The sequence below is a fragment of the Haliaeetus albicilla genome, chromosome 20 (assembly GCF_947461875.1).
Source record: "Haliaeetus albicilla chromosome 20, bHalAlb1.1, whole genome shotgun sequence".
Lineage (NCBI taxonomy): Eukaryota > Metazoa > Chordata > Aves > Accipitriformes > Accipitridae > Haliaeetus > Haliaeetus albicilla.
In genome coordinates, this window is record NC_091502.1 from 6274667 (window position 1) to 6292126 (window position 17460).

A 17460-nucleotide genomic window follows, 5' to 3' on the forward strand; every position below is an offset into this window, starting at 1 on the left:
GGGGAAACTAACATAGCAGTTTTGAGTACAGTATCTTGTTTTAAATACAATTTAACCTGCAGATTTATCCATAAGAATGAATGTGAGTTTATTTTACGTTTCAATACTGTGCATACGTATGTCATACTGTGAACTTGCCATATAATGCTCTTTATGTGCTGTGTGGGTGCTTTGTTCTCCATTTTTTAATCATAGATAAATCAGAGTTCCCAATGCTCAAAAGTATTCATATAAACTGATATCTTCAGAGAAGTGCCCTGTTACTTGAAAAATTACACAACAGTAGCCCTGGTAACTTCTCACTTGCTTAAATCTCTGGTTGCGTCTCTGACACTGGGCAGAAGGTAAAAGCTTTTATAGAATACAATAACCTGTTTTCTCATGTGTGGTTTGTTTCTCGGTATCTGAGCTTGAAGTCTGGAAACACGTAAAATGGTTGCACTGTAGTTCCGGGGCCAGGGTGGTGATTTCAGCTGAAGGTTGAAATAACTTGTGCTCTGTTTCAGCAGCATGAAAAATATTTTGACCCAAAAGAGAGCATGTTGGTTGTGGGGTAATTGTGATGATTAAAATCCAGCTGCTGTAACTTATACTTTAGGAAATATTTCCTAACTTGTCAAATCCTCTTCCCTTCAAGAAGAAAATATTCAGTAGTCTTCAATTAGAATATTGTAGTATCTGAGCAAAAGAAACGTGTTCATGCTAGAACCTGATAGTAATAAGACAAACAAGGTAGAGAATAGCTCCCCGGGAATGACTGAAGGCACTGAGGATGAAACATTTTGTGTGGCAGCCCCTTACAAGGGACTTCCAGCCTAGTGCAGCCCAGGGATTAGCCATGTCATACATGTTCTGAGGCTGGGGCTTTTCCTCTGTGTGCTATTTTCAGCACTGATAGAGGGGAAAAAAACTTTGAGTGGCAACTTTTGAATGGCAAGATGACTGATGCAAGTGACCAATTGCCATCTTAAAATTATCTGGACAGCTAACATTTTGACAGTGAAAATGGATTGGATAGTAGTTTCTGGGGATTAAGCAAGATTAAAAGAAAATTTGGGGGTTAAAAGCATTAATTATATTTAATAATTTACCTGAAAAATGCCTAGGTTACTATGGGTAGAAGATCTGATGTGAAATCTAGATGTATTTCCCCAGAAGCGGTTAGATGTGGCTGTATGTGGTGGCACATTCTCTGTTGTTAGAATTGAGCGACTGAGACAGGTCCTAGTGTAAAGTGGTTTAAGGTTTCTTCTAATATTTGAGTAGTGCAAGCAAAATAATAAGCTTTTTCCCCCACCTTTCAACCTTCAGTGCTGAAATTCCCAAGCCGTGAAGCGAAGGCTATTTCTGACATCCTCTTTCTCCTCATATAGTCATCCAAACTATAAACAAATGTTCCCTTGCTTGCCATACAGGCTTGCCTACACAAGGAAGTTGCAGTGGTTTAACTGCAATGTGATTGTAAATCTACTTAAATTGGTTCCAAATGTTCTGCGAGCACTCTAAGCCTGATTTAAACTGAAATGATAGCCTGGATAGGTTGTTACGCAGACTTAAAACCTGCATTTTGAATTAATTGAGTTTATTGTTGTGCTGCGGTATGGAAGGCTGTCTTAAACATTAATTTACTGTCTGTTGTGATATCCTATTCGGAGTTGAAATGACTCTTTCTGAGAAAGTGTTCCTGAGTGACTGGAGGCTGGGAGAGCCCCATGTAATACAAGGGTTGTTTGCTTTGTTTAATTCCAGATGGGTCTCCAGTGTCTTTTGAGGGAGCAATAGCTATGCTGTGTTTTTCAGCTCTTCCAGAGAGCTGACTACCAGGCTTATAGAGGTGGACTGGCTTGTGTCCGTATTGCTCAGTGTTAGCACCTGGAGGAGGAGTAGATTGACTGTCTTGTGGCCCTTTGTACTTGGTCTGAGTAGACCAACTGTGTGTGGGTTTTTTAAAACTCTGAAGTGCCATAAAGAATGAGGTCTGCAGTATTGGTGAGGTCTCATGTTGTGGATATAGGGCAAGATAAAAGGATATTTGAGGGTACTAAGTCTGCCAAGGTAGCTTAAAGGACTGCATGGGTTGAGGGTGCCAGATTTCAGACTAGCTGTGGGCCGTATGCAGTGAAAGGCGTTTCATAGCTTAAATGCTTTTGCCACTGGAGAAATGTTTCTGATGCCTAGATTAAAAGACTATTTGTCTAACCTCGTAGCAGCATTGTTTAGAACATGTATTTTTTCCCCACCCTGGCCTGAAAACATCTGTAGGTGATCTGGGGTACCACTGTTTCATATATATTGGTTACCAGCTCTATTCTTTAGGAAGAGTTGGTAAAAATCTGTTGTTACCAAAGTGTTCCATATTGCTTATTAAACAGCACGTGGAGTTGTTGAAATTTGTGGAGAGGCATTCCTTCAACCTTACTTGATTCACTGCTGTCCTGTTCATAATGTTCCTTCCCCTTGCTAGTCAGGTAGGTCCTAAAAAATAAACCTGTCAGCTGCTGCACTAGCTTTCTGCCTCACATAAAGGGTCGCACTTGAGCTCAGTGTTTTGAACCCTACCTAAAACTCCTTGTCAAAGGATGTTGTGTTGCAGGATGTTTACAAGGGCTTAACAGGAAAACCACCAAGAAATAGAGCTGTTGCAGGTTACTACATAGGCAAGGCACAGGATACTTGGAAAATCCACAAAGCTGGATAGTTGCAGATACTGGGTGAGTACCTGGAAATTGGGTGGTTAATACTCTTCCCTAGGGCTTGGCATGTGTGCACTGTTAACGATGGGCAACTAGCTGGGGTGAGCCATTGACCTGAATGGGTATGACTGTCCTGATACTCTTATGCAAAGTTAGCATCTGCAGTTCTTTCTGAAATTGAGATGCTCCTTCAGAGAGCTGAGCACTTTCTCCAGTAACCAAGATCTTATGAGGGCCGGTACATGCTTCCAAGGAGAAAAGAAATGGTAATGCATGTGACTTGAACAGAAATCTCCCCATACAGCTGATGACTCTTATTTCCTGGTTGCCTTCAATTTACATAGTGCTGTGCTGGTTTTCTCTCTCTCTTTTTTCTTTTCTTTTTTTTTTTAAAGGTCTTAGTGTGTCTTAACTCAGGTGTTAAATGGCTACATTCTGCACCAAGGAGAACTACTTTTCTAAAGATTTATGCTGTTCCTGTCTAGAATGAGGGGAGAATGCAATAGGGGGAAAATGGTTAGTATGATTTATTTGGACAAATTTTCATGTAATACATGGCTTTTGTAGAGAACAATGTCTTTTGGAGCCTCTGCTGTGTCCTCTGAAGAGGTCACTGTTGCAAAATTTTATTAAGAGGGATTAAATATGCATCTCCTCTGCATTTAATTCATTTGGCTTGGAAATGGAAAACATCTGTCTTGCACTCTTTAGGTGCTTTTCCACACCTGAGTCTATTTCTGAAGTACAACTACTGTTGGAGGACTAGAAAGAACTTGTACAGCAGCTAGAGTCATGCTGTTCTGTGTAGATCAAGTCAATCATGGCAGGGATGCTTTCTGTGCATGTTTCCCTGCCTCCCACTGTCTGCTGTATTAAAAGTTAGCAACACTAGTGCTCTTTACTGTAGTTAGTTTGTGGAAATTCTACTCAGGATATAAACTGACTTTCTGAAATAACTTCAGGATCTTGTATAAATAGAGTTTTTACAGTTCATATGTATTTGCCTCATTTTCAAGTAAGCTTGTGGTTAGTTTTTCTTCATAATTTTTTTCTATGTTGCGTAAAAGATGACAGATACATATTCTGAGAGTTGCTACTTAGCGCATTGCCGAAGCTGAAACCTCATTTGTAGACCTTATTCCTGTGAGTGTCGCCTCAGGTGCCACCTTGGATTTTCATTGTGTGTAACCACTTAGTCTTACTGTGTTTTTGTGGAAGTTGGTTAAAAGCTACAGAAACCAGAGGTATATCCCTGGCCCGTGTTCAGAGGCAATTTGGCAGTCATTTGTCATTAAGGGTTTTCCCAGCAGGAAGGGGGTGGTGCGAGTTAGCTTGCTCGGGTTAAAAACTCATTTGCAAAATGCTGTGAAACTAAGAACCGGTTTACAGCAGGCATCGTCAGTCTGCCATAGTGTCTCCTTTACTACCCAGCCTTTTTGGGAGAGTCATTCATAAAAGGCAGCAGTCTACTGCTTGGTTGGTGTAGTGAGTGAGTGTATAATACCCTCCTAAAGCCACGTAATGAAATCTTGGATTGAATTCAGGAATCACGTGAATGCATTGCTCCTGTGTAAGAACTTCTAGGTTTTTCTTGTCTAAGGTATTTTTCCTAGCTACTTTGATTTTCCTTTGTACACAGCTGTATCAGAAGATACATCAAATGCTTTAAAGGCACAACAAGAATTTCTTTGTATGTATTGCAGTGAAAGAAAGCTAATCACTTTCCGAAGGAAGTTCAAACATTTTTTTCTTTAGTGAGAACTACATCAATAAGTAATTTACCAGTGAAATGATTGCACGTCCTTACTATGTGCTGCATATTTTGGCAAAAGATGTTTAGGATCCAAGTCTTTTAGCTTTTGCCAGCATGTAAAGGAATGTATTTAGATTTAAATTACCAATGTTGTGTGTATTTTCCACATGAGAGAAGTGGCAAGGAAAGCAGGGGAGAGACCTTTTGTGAACTAGTCTTGGAGCCTTTAGGGAAGGGGTAGTATGTTTAAAAGCAGCTGTGTAAAAGAGAAAATGGTAAGTTCTGTCTATTTTTAGATTGTCCCACTGACCAAGAAAATGGTTGTGTTAATAAATAAAAATGGAGCAAATGTATGATAAATGCTAGGGAGCTTTTTCAATTGCATCATGTGTCCTGGTAGTTTTGTGCTAGAATGCTGTCTCTGTGCTGCAATGCTAATAGAGGTGTGGGTAATGAGAAGCATGGGCTGCTCCTGGGATTAACCACTGGAAAGGTTTACTCTTGTCAGTATGACAGAAGATGAGCTGCAGTTTCTGTAGTGGTCTGGCTTTTTTGTTGCTAATTTTGCTCTTTTCCTTGGGTTCCAAGCTGTCAGAAAACTTTGTATAAACTTCCTGGATAAAAGTAGCTTAATGCAAGGGCTAAGAGGGACTGAATTTTATTTCATAGGGAGGAACAGGGGAAAATAGACTTGCAAGGGGAACCAGGCAGTTCATGTAGCCATAATAGGGGATCCTAAGGGGACTGCGTTTCCAGACCTAAAATGACCTTGCTACAGAACTGCTCCTATTACACTTAATTCAGCAGCTCTGCGGAAGAATTCCTTTATGTGGTGACAAGAAAAGCAAAATCTGTGAACCTGCATTTATAAGTGTAACATAAGGGACTTCTGCAAATAAAAGTAAGAAGGGAAAGGATTGAAGTGAAATGTCCTGTAAAATGGGAGCCGAATAGTGACAGTCAGGGTCTTGGTGACCATCAGCTTTATTCAGTCAGTTCTTGGAATGCATTTGGTCCTTGGTAATCTTAAAATAGTTTTGATTACTGTAAGACATTGTGTAGGTTCATATCCAAGATATAAGAATGCACAATTGTATTTTAGCTACATTAGTAAATACTGATCTCCTTATCACTTTTTATCCTAGTGCCCTTTGTACCGTATGCAGGTATAAGTGAATGCATTTGTATGTGGATTAGGAACTCCCTGCTACATTAAGCTACATATAGGCTAATGGAAACAGCCAGCTCCATAATGCTGTGGGAAGAAGCAAACTAAGAGCAAAAAAAGTAGTACCATTTTCTTAACAAATTACAGCATTCTATACAGTCCCTTTTCTAATTCAATTCTATCTTACTCCATCCAGATAACCTCTACCCCCGAAGGGTTAGTGCTTCTAGATTCAAAGAAATCTTTGCTGTATGTTCCGATGTTCCTTTGATGTCATCCCCGGGTACTACACGAATGAGGTCTGGGTTTGGGATTTTGTCTTCTTTCACCTAAGTGGAGTTAAAAACAGGATACTATGACTTTAGAGAAACAGATAGCTTGTTAGTCACTTCAGGGCATGTACCTACATGTACGTGACAGAATGTGTTACGGTGAGGCCACCTCCAGCTTGAGTGGGACCAGGTGTATTCCACCAGTGTCCTGCAGAGATACAGCTCCACAAGGCTATAGGGTCCCAATGTGGGTATTTAGATACTGGTTTTTGACATTTCTACTCTCCCCTTCCCAAATGCACACAATGTTGGGGTGGGTTTTTTGCATTTTGTGTGCTAATTTCTGGGGCCAGATTTGTGTTAAAGCTTCTGGTCTCTGTATGCTCTTGTTCTGGTATGAGGGGTGTTGAAACATTTTGTTTTTATAGGTCTCTGATGAGCTTTATTTAGGCTGCAGTGAGCTTTAGTGCCCATCCCAGGTGTGAAGAGTCTTGCTGGGTTTAGCCTCACTTTTGACTCATGGCATTATCAGGCTTCGCTCATGAAGCGCTGTGTGTTTTGTTGGCTTTCCTTCTGCTTGTACATCCAGTACCAGACTTGCTGTCCTGTTGATCTTTTCTGTTCTTTTTTCTTCTCTTTTTCTTTTTTTTCTTCTCTTTCACTGTCCTTACTTGTGTTTTTCTTTTCTTTCACTGTCCTTACTTGTGTAGTAGTACTAGCATCCTCTTTTTTTTTTCCACAGTTCCCTAAACTTCTATTTCAAATACTGCTTTTCTTGCTTTCTGACGCAATTTTTGATACTGGATTCTAAGTGCTTGGCAAAATTGCAGGTGGATAAGCTGCATGAAACTGTTAATGTTCCCTTATCTGATAATATAAATAGTTAAACTTAGTCTTTTTTATCCATTTATTTCAGCACTAGAGAACAAATTAAGAATAACAAACCCAAAGCACTTCTGTTACTTTATTGGTTAAAGATACCACTTAGCTTCAGAGAAGCCAGCAGGTCATTTAAAACCATGTAATAGCATGTCCTTATCTTTTTATGCGAGATGTGGATCAATTACACAGTTGTGAAAGTTGTATCAAGACCAGTCTGGAGTGATTACATGCTGAGGAGATACCATAACTTCTCATTAATACATGCCAAGCTATTAATAATCATATGGTACTACTTAGTTCTACAGTGATGTGCTAGTATTCAAGGGCAGTTCAAGAAGTTGAATAGGCAAATCTGGGAGGCAAAAAAAACCCCACCAAAAAAGACCCAAAATGTTAACATTACTGAATTGTCTCCAACACTGCAGTCACTGCTGCTGTGTGCATAAGCATGTCTTCCACATTGATGGAAACCTTTCTTTACAGGTGTTCTTTTTTGCTCAAGAAAGGAGTGTTACCAGTAGTGTTTGTTTTGTATAAGAAGGCTGGTGGTCCTGGGAGTTCATAGCATGAGTTTCCATTGCTCAGCAGCAGACAGTGGCCTGGCATGATGTTTCCAGCTTGGCAACCAAGCAGCTGAGCCCACCTCGCTCCTCAAAAAAGGGATGGGAGGAGAATGTAGCCAACAAGCTCCTGCCTCGTTTCTTCTTGGCTGGCGTCTTCCAGCCTTCTCGGCCTGACTTCCAGCCAGAGCAGGATGCTCTGCTGGCTTTGTAGGATAACGATGGGAGACCTCCCAGTGTCATCAGTCTTGATAGTCTTGCTGTGGCTGTGGTTTGGACCCCTTTGACCATGCAGGCATGCGGAAACTCTGCATCCTCATGGGGCTTGAGTGAACTGGCCCAAGCCTTGTTTTTTTCCATTTGATTTTTAAGAAGTCAGTATGTGAGTCCTGTTACCTCTAGGGTGTCACATATATACATGATGAGACGATTCTAGTGTAGCAGTGTCAGCTTTCTTGATACTCCAGAAGACTTAAGGATGAAAAAATAAACTCAGAATAGAGCTGGCTCTATTTCTGCAAGGGAAATGTTCTGAGGAACCGCTAAGTTTAACCACATCTTTTGGCAAGTACATCTGCCCTTTGGCAACATGGGCCATTTCTAATCATGTTATCGTAGGCTTGCTTCTGCAGCAGTTAGTGTGCTGGAGAAATACTAAGTCCCTGGAACGCTTCACACCAAAAGAGCTGGAGAAATATCTTGCCCTTTCTTTACTTGGTTTCATAAAATTAAAAAAAAAAAAGTCAGATTACAGAGCTTTGTTAAATTTGTTCTAATGGGCTGCATGTTCATTTTACCAGTGACGTAAATATTAAATGCATAATTTGGCATACTGATTAGATGTTCATGTAATTCAAGGAACACAAAAAAAGAAAAACACCACCCCACTGTGAAGAGGAGGAGTTTGCATGGCCTGCTATGTTTTGTTGGGGTTTTTTTAAACACATTAATCGGTATATCAAGGTCAAATGTTGCTGGAAGAGGCAGTCTTCTCATGTCTTAATGGCTAGGTCCTTTTACGTATACTGCAGAGTCATCTGCAGATGTGGTATCTTTCCACGGTATTCAGAACTCCCAGGGCAAGAAACATGATTGCTATCTAATGATAACCACTGAGAAAAAAAAGGAGGGTAGCTAATTCTTATTTAATTTTGAGGTCTTCAGAATTATTCTGAGGATTTAAACTGTAAGAATTGCTAGTCTGTGGAACTGTGGGGTGATGTTCCTCTTGGCCCTCAGGCCCTCTCTCCCTTCTGTTCTGCTCTGTGCTTGCCTCTCCTGTTGAATGCGACCTGTGCTTTGGAGGAAGGATGTCAGCAGTTGATCAGTTAGAGAAGAGGAGCATGGAAACAACATGTATAAGGAAGAAATCAAATTTTCTGCATATGCCTCTTCTATAAGCAGAGAAAGACGAAGCTGATAAAACTGTGCTCTTTAGTATACTGAAATATGAACTGTCTATCTGTAGTCAGCAATAGAAAAAATAACTGCTCAGGCTTAGTTAATAAATTAGTATTTAAGGTCAGGAAATCTCTCTTGTATTGGTTGTTTTGATACCTGTTTATCTGATCAAGCTTTGCAGTAAATGCATAGGGGGTTTTTAATGAGACAAAAGCAGCATGAAACTAAAAATAATTGCTAGCAGTTGGGGAGAAGATGGGAGATGATTTTTAAGCTTAAATGAGCAGTTGTTTGGGGGGCACAAACCTAGAGCAAATGCTTTTCAATTGAAAAACATCAGTCTCTTTTTCAGCAAAGAGTTAATAATGGTGGGGAGAATAAGAGGAGCAAGGGAAATATTCTTTGGCAAATCAAGTGAGTCTCAGGCAGCCATGCCTACCCTGTCAATTCTTATTAATAAAGCTTTTTACCTATACTATAAAATTGGTGCTGTGCATTCTCTAATGAAGGGATTATTTTAAGGCTGTGTGCATTTGGACAGGAGTAAGAGCCTGGCATTGAGAGAGACATCTGTAATGAGAGATTTTTAATCGGGATGCATTATTAATGAACTGCACAGGAGACGCACAAACCTGCTTTATTAGGCAAACTGTAAATGAGCCTATTTGGTAAGGACATGCAAAGTGTGTGTGTGCTGAGAGAGGATATTTTGAAAATTTAACTCATTTCTGAATAGTAAAGGCATCTAGTTTGGCTATAATTGGTGCCTGTGGCAATTGTTGATACCCTGACTACATTAGCTTTCTGTGCCCTTTAGCAGCATTGGGAAAACATTTCTAGTACTCATTAAGCTGTCTATTATCAAGACTTCATAAATATACACATTTAGAATAGATGATTTGCTATCCCAGTGCCTTAGAGCACTTAAATAAATTAGTTCCTGCTATTTCAGGCATTAATGTTGTGGTAATTATGCATGAAGCAATAATGCAATTAAAATTGCCTTCCAACTTGCTCAAGTGGGAATATTTTTTGAAAATAATACTTGATCTTTTCTCAGAAGATACTCTAGAGCAGGTGGATGTGCTGTGTGGCTCAAAATGGCAGCGCGGAACTGTTTTACCTCGAGATCCTCAGTTTGCCTGCAGGTCAAGTCAATATTAACCAAGTATTACCATCTGTTGGCTTTTGTTGACCTCTGGAAGGAGGCAGCAGTCTGATTGCCGCACCCCCTCCGCCTTCTCTAGTGGCGAAGTGCCCACATCACAGCTGGCATCAAGTGTTTCAGCAGTGGGGTTTTTTTATTTAAAGAATACAGCCACACTTCAAGGCAGGAAACATGGGCTACAACGTGTTTGCAACATGTTCCACTTTTTGTGCACAGTATCTCCTGGTTTCAGATCTTTGCAGTATCTGCTATAATAAAGCTCAGCAATATATCAACCCAGATTTCAGCCTTGGGTCTGAATTTCTTTACATTTAATTGGACCTCTTGTTCTTTGGGAGAAAAATATATATATTTTGTAGCTGAGTTACAAATAAGCTTTTCCAGCTTTTTGGCAGTCAGGTAATAGTTAAAGTGAAAAGGTTTCTTTTTTCCAGCCAGAAAGGCAGTTTAATAACTTTTGGGTCCATTTGTTCATAGCAGTACTGGAGTTGAGCCCTGCAAACCCCTGGAGCTTGGCAAGCCAGGCAGACTTGGCAAGTTTTCCTACCAGCTTACCAAGTCTGAGTCAAGCATGGGTTGTTGCAACTTCAAATACATTTAGTACATTTTGTTAACAGGAACATTGAGGTGGAAGGGTTGTTTTGATTTTTTTGTTGTGTGGTTTGTTTTGGGTTTTGTGTTTTGTTTTTTTTTTTTTCTTCCTTTGCTGACCTGAAAGAATACCATACTCTCTCTGCACACAGCTGGTCCTTAAACCATGCATGACAATTTAAGGCTTGTGTTACATTTGAAGTAAGTGTATATTTTACGCAGAGTATCTGATTTACTCTTGACATTAAGATACCGAGGAAGTATATGACATTCTTTCTGTTGATTGGCATTCAATAACGTGAATCTCTGGAAAAGATAACCATAGCTGTTATTTACAGTGCATTGTAACTGTTACAGCTTTTGCCCTCTGTTTGGAGCGTGTGGTGCACGCAGACTTGCATAAGCATTGGGAATGTTCTCACTTCTAATTTTCACCTATATGGATCCTGCCAAAAGAAAAATAGCTCTAATTTGGTTTTTGAAATAGCAGAACATCGAACTTTCTGAATGTTAGTTCTTGCCCATCTAAATCATACCAGCCTTGAAATAAGGAGAAAAATTTTTTGTAGAAAATTCTTTCAGTGTTGAAAGGTGCTGCAGAAGACTAAAGATAGTGGCGCCTAGATACCTATTTACCACAGTCAGACGCATTCCTCTCAATATTCTCTTATAGTAATTGACTAACCTCAAGGTGGTTTTGGCAGGGTCTTTAATGAATTCTGCATCACCCAATTGTGGCAGAGTAGGAACCTTGAATAGAAAGAGTTGGGTTGTTGAGGCAGTATTTTTCACTTGTACTTTGACAGTCTGCTGCTTTGTGAGGCATCTTAATAGCTTTGCTTTTTCCAAGTTTTATATGATTGTATCTTCACTTCATTACTGCTAATACTTTTGTTGGGAAATGTGCATCTAAGACGTTAGCTTTGCCTGGTTTCGGGCTTTTCTTCTAGTCATGGGCCAGCTACAGAAAGTCTGGCTGCTTTGTTTTACCATCTTGATGGAAAATCAGAACAGTCTGTTGCTGGAGGACTAGTTGTGGGAGGCTATGGTTTCAGAAAGCAATGGTTTCCTAAGTAGCATGAGCCAATGTCATAAAAGGCCTCAACATTTGCTACCAAACCTTTGAAGTTTGCTTTGCCCAGTGGGATCTAGAAAACTGAGCAGAGCACAGGCTGAGGTTGCCAGCTAGGCAGACAGGCTTCTGATTTGTGAGCTATTTATGTTTTCTAGGATTGATGCCCTCATTCATAGTTGCAATTAATTGCAAGAAGCCTGGAGATGATAAATGCCTAAAGCATCATTGCTAAGTGTCAGGGAGTATGCTTGTTTAAAGCTCTGTTTCTTCCTAGGAGAAGCAGCCCTCAAGTTCCTTACCTGACAGCCGCAAATTAATTGTGGTTTCTTTTTGGGACCTCAGGCTTTGTGCCGAAGATCTTTCATATCTTTCATTTGAAGAGCTGAGGCGTACAAGTGGTTGAAACTCTCCATGTGTGAGAGTGGTCTGTATGCTACTTTGGGCCATTAATTGAGTGATTAGAGTGAGATTTAGAGAGCAGTGATCATTCAAGGTATCAATACAGTAGAAGTGATGAAAAAAGTTGGGGATGTACAATTGTCCTTTTTCTGGACAGAGCTGGAGAGTTGAACACTGAAATGCTTATTTAATTTCAATTAGTGCATGACCAACAATGTGAAAGAGGAAATTTTTTTAGGAAACTGGAGAAATATTTTGCAGTTTATACTAGGGTGATGCATTTCAACTATATGGAAATAGAATGAAATTGCTGGCCTTTAAGAAAGCTTACAAGGGCATTTCTAAACTACATGCTGCAAGAAGAGCAGCAGGTATAGAAAAGTGCAAACTCAGAATAATGTAGGGTGAAAGTGATAGAAACTCCCTACTAGAAGGAGCAGCTGAAAGTTTAAAAAATTGTAGGAAATAAGTTTAAATAACTGGCCTACTGTGCAAGGCATATCTATAAGCAAATGAGTTGATATCAGTGTCATTGATTCTCGCTTGAACAGTGAGAGTGCATTAGAGTGATGATTCATTTTAAACAAGAGTAGTGATACAACAGATGTAAGAACAGCTGTAGAGGTTCAGAATAAGAGTCCAGCTAACCTGGTCTCTGATCTGCTGTGAACAGTGGTAGTTCTCTGTTAGACTCATCTGCTGTACAGTTTTCCTTTTGTGATTTTTTTTTTCCTAATTGCTTTTTGCATCCACAGCATCGTCTGGCAGGCAGTTCCGTAGATCAAGTATGTATTGTGTGAAAACATTTCACTTTTTCTTTTTGTGTAGCCTGTTAATCTAGCACCTTGCAGCAGTGCCTATTTGAACATCTATTTGTTATTCTTGTCAATCTTGTAAATACTTTAATCTTCCCTTAAGTTGCTGATGTCCCATGTTGAAGAGTCCCAGTCTGTTTAGATATTGCATCTATGAAAAAATTTGTAGGTCTTGATGCAGTCTTGTTATCTTCTCTTGTCTTCTTTCCTAATTATATCCGTTTTGGGTGGGAGCAGAGAAGAGATCAGATGACATACGGTTAACTAATTGTTATCTGAAGTGTTTTGCTAGGACACTAATACTGTGCAAGTGAGCCAGAGAATAAATTATGCTGGTAGGAGAGTGCTGCTCTGTATGAGTGACAGAATGGTGTCAGAAAAGGTGCTTGGCAGTGAGTTCCATGGGCTCTGAGGCGGTGAGAAGGGAATAGGCGCCGGCATCACTTGACTGCTCTGCAATACCTAGTGCATCCAGTGCAGTGTGAACTTGTCAACTAAATGCAAGACAAAACATTTTGAAAAGGGAGTGGGGAGGGGGAGTGTTCCCACACACAGTGTTGAATTACTTTTGAATGAAGTGCTGTGGTGCAGTGTTGATTTTAAAAGGGACTACAGCCACAGATTCACAGAAATGCTTTCTTATCTATTAAGTGCAATGATTGACATGCAAACTGTTTCAGGATGCCCTTAAACTGCTGATTATTCTTCCAGTTTCCAGTTTACTTGGGAAAAAATAATTCTTTCCCTTCTTTCTTACAGTCTTTCCTAAGCTTCTTTCAATGCCCATTGACTGAAACTTTGTTCTAACCCAGTAAAGCAGCTCTTGCTTCAAAAAGCTGCTTAAACAAGATAAGAAGTAGTCTCAAGGAAGCTAGGTCCAAGGAAATGCTGAAAAGAGTTTTACCTATGCACTGCAGCTAACAGTGGTTTTCTGGGATTGTGGCATTACAGAATCCCATTAGTTGGAAGGCAGCTTGGAGGCCATCTAGTCCAACTTCTTGCTTAAAGTAGGGTGAACAGTGAATTCAAACCAGGTTGTTCAGGGCTTGCCCAGTTGGGTTTTGTAAACTTGTAAAAGGATGGAGACTCCACAGCCTCTTTGGGCGACCTCTTCCAATGTTTAATTATTAAATTGATAGTTTATTAAAGAGTAATATTTACATCATATGGACAACAAAATCATAATATGATTATTTAACTGATGAGTTGGTATCACTGTAATTCTGGGACTGTAAAAATAGGACGCAAGTGAAGCACAGCGTCCATCAAAACATGCTTACCTTAAAAATTCTGGTCTTTGCCAACCATGATGGAAATGAGGCTGGCTTCTCGCTTCAAGCATGTTAATTTGCCAGCAATAAGGATTTTGAAATAGTTTGAGGCCATTTGTTTTTTTAGAGTAATGATGCAAATACAGCAAATTGCTCCATCACCTGAGTATTTTATTTTAAATAAGCAGTACTCTGGCACTATTTAAAATGTAAGACTTTAGAAGAGAGTAACTGCCTGTCACTGCTGATAATTATTTTTAGAGAATGACAAGCAGCTGTCTCCAGGTAGTGGTCTCTGTTCCACGTCCTTCTCCTCTGCTGTAAATGGAAACATGTACTGCAGTAGTAATCTAAAGCTTCTTGTAACTTGTCTTTGTTTCAGCTTTGGTTTGCTTTCGTTAATGGATTTTCTGGGCAGATCTTATTTGAGCGGTGGTGCATTGGTCTGTATAATGTGGTAAGTGCTACATGTTTTGACTTGATAGTGCTTGGGACTTCTATGTTATTTTGCTGTCCCATTTCTCACAGGTAACTGTCTTGGATGTATGTCGGGAAAGGTGAGTTCATTTGTAAAATCCATTTTGGATCCATTCTGAGGTAGGAAAAAAATAATTCATTTTGGATAGTGTTTTGATCGCAGAAATAGATTTCAGAAAATGCCTTGGAAATACACGTTTGGCCTAATATAACTTCCATAAAACTCTGCACCTTTTAGATGGGAATTTAATTTCTTCTTTGAAAGCATATTCAGTCTTTTATACTGAATATTTTGCTGACTGTTCATGTTCAAAATAGATACAGAGTCTTAATCTTTGAGTTTTGGGTTGGCTTTTTTTCCTCAAACCCTGTAACAGATGCTCAGAGAAGTGTCATGCAGATGTTTTGGGTTGACCTATGCTACGTTAAGTACAGAACGGGAAGTAGCATCGCTGTGTCACCAGCATTTTTTCACTTGAACCAAGAGCAGGATGTGTCAGTCCAGGAGTGATTTCTGATTTTCACTGCACTCTGCAGAGTCCCACACTGTGCCACGTGACTTCATCACTTGAATCAGTAATATTATTTAATCAATAATATTGAAGTCTAGAGGATCTCTGGGACCAAGTTCCATAGCATACCATAGACCTGTGCTGGTGTTTTCAATGGTGTTACCTTTGTAATGTTACTGATGAGTGGCCTGGTGTCTGGATTTCTAAGCCATTAGGACGCTTTGTCAGTGTTGAAAAATCCTTTGCATTTCTCTTCGAAGGGAGGAAGTTTAATTTTTTTTTTTCTTTAAGGCGACTTATTCCAAATATATGGTAATACAGAAAAAGCCAGCAAATTATCTCTATCACTGAGTGGTATTAATAGAAACACTTAACTTCTGTCACATTAATCTTAAAAATGATGGCACAAACCCTCATATTCCGTAAGATTTCATATTCTCTGTGGAAGATACTTATTCAGGGATTTTCCACTCCCTTGATTCTCTTCACCCTAATTTCCTGACTGTTACTCAGTTTGTGTCATTTGTGTTTAGATATTTGCATCTATTATCTTTAAACTGATTTGATGGATCTATCTACCTTACATAAAGCTCATGGATGAAACTCATCTTCTAGAATCAGTGATGTAGAAACTAACCCTTGTTTTATAAGGTCGGTATTTTCTAAAATTAGAACTGGCCGCATGGACTCATGAAGAATCAAGTGCTAGTGGGATATTAGGGACTTCCACAATTTGAAGGAGTTAGATTTTTAAGTGGATTTAGCTCTGTCATTCTCTTCTCTGCTGATTAACCCCTTTATTTCATTAGTAGTCTCACTAAAATATTAAGTATAGGAAACCATCAGAGCGTTGTAATTCCTGCTTTTGCACTGGTTCATACTGGAGGTTTACCTTCATAAACAAAACCACTAGAAGATTTATTCAAGTGAGTGTAAATGCCCCTATAAGCATGGGAAACCTGGGGAAGTACCTTTAAAGCTGTATGAGAACATGCCCTTTTTTGAAGTGTGTTGGACCAGTGGTCTTAGTTTCAGTTCCCCACCCCTAGCCTGCTGCTGTTTTAACCATCTGGTTTATCACTTCATGAGCAAAAGCAGCACGTTCCCCATTGGATCTAGGGATGTAATTAATGATTCTCACTAGTCTCTAGTCCTTTGTGTTGCTCTTTTTTCTACTCCCTGACTGCCACTCGCTGCTGGTGGGAACCACTTTTGCAAACATGCCTACGTGCTAGGAACAGTCGTAACTTCAAGCTGCTTCTTAACTTCAAGAACACTTCTCAAACTGTTAAAAATACATGTTTGTATAGGATTAGAAATGATTTTTCTGATATAAACTGTTGATGTAAAAGGAAGTGAATGAAGTTTAGCGTTCAGGCATGCACACTGGTATTTTCACTCTGTGCCTGCGCTGCAGACTGCAAGAAACATGGATACCCAAGCTGGCTTTAAATGAGCTGCCTCAGATCCTGGAAACACTTTAAGAGCAGCAATGTGGGACTCGGCAGAGCCTAATTTACTCTGCTTCTGGCAAAGTGTCCTGCTGCCTCTCCTGGAGAGCTTCCGAAGCTTGGTCATCTAAGCGTCTACCCATAGCACAGACACATACTGCAGTTAATTTCTTCCTATCAGTTCATGCCTGCCTGGAGAATCCCGAAAGTACCATAATACAGAATGGCCTTGTCTTTCAGTGATTTTTCTTTTTTTTTTAATGTGATTTCCACATTTGCATTGTCTGTAAACTTAGCTTTGGTTAAGCATATTACATATTTAATTATGGCTACAACTGCAGGTATATTTGAACCCATTCCCACAAGGCTTTTTTGAAAAAGGACGTGTTGTCTTTCCTTTGTAGTCTGATGTGTTTTACCCTCGCTAGATTAGCTGGTACATCAGAAGCTAATGACGCTTAACTTCTTGGGTTTAAGCTAATTGGTTAATAGTCCGAATTTTCTTTCATGTTTCTTTTGTTCATAAGTCAATATTTGAGAGTTATGAATTGCTGAAATTCATGTTTGGACTTGTTTGGAGATTGGAAAATTATGTCAAATAACATGCTAGTTGGTAATATGTCTTCACTGAAGCCTGTGGGAATTTTGCTATTGTCTAGATACTGAAATATTATCTGAGATCCACTTAAAAGTAATAGCTGCTTTTAATTAGTATTTGCTTTCCTTGCAGATTTTCACAGCGCTGCCACCCTTTACTCTGGGAATTTTTGAACGATCGTGTACTCAAGATAGTATGCTTAGATTTCCACAGTTATACAAAATTACTCAAAATGCAGATGGGTTCAACACAAGGGTAAGGAAAAGTCTGTTTCTTTAAGAATAACCATATGCATTCTGATTTTCCAGGTCTTTCTCTTTTAGAAAATAACTTATTCCCCACTGTTACTTCTGCTTTATGCTAGCCACTGAGAT

The 17460-nt window shown here is 39.5% G+C and overlaps 1 protein-coding gene across 3 annotated transcripts in view; it reads left to right on the forward strand.

The window, feature by feature from the left end:
• ATP8A2 (ATPase phospholipid transporting 8A2) overlaps positions 1-17460 on the forward strand; it is a 353567-nt gene that overhangs the window by 220119 nt on the left and 115988 nt on the right. For all 3 annotated transcript variants that reach the window (XR_011328953.1, XM_069808117.1, XM_069808118.1), the window contains exons 28-29: positions 14431-14505; positions 17219-17341. Coding sequence is in view for 2 of the 3 variants with exons in the window: in XM_069808117.1 (XP_069664218.1) it covers positions 14431-14505; positions 17219-17341 (198 nt within the window). In the remaining variant the exon portion in view is untranslated. The remainder of the gene's footprint in view (positions 1-14430; positions 14506-17218; positions 17342-17460) is intronic.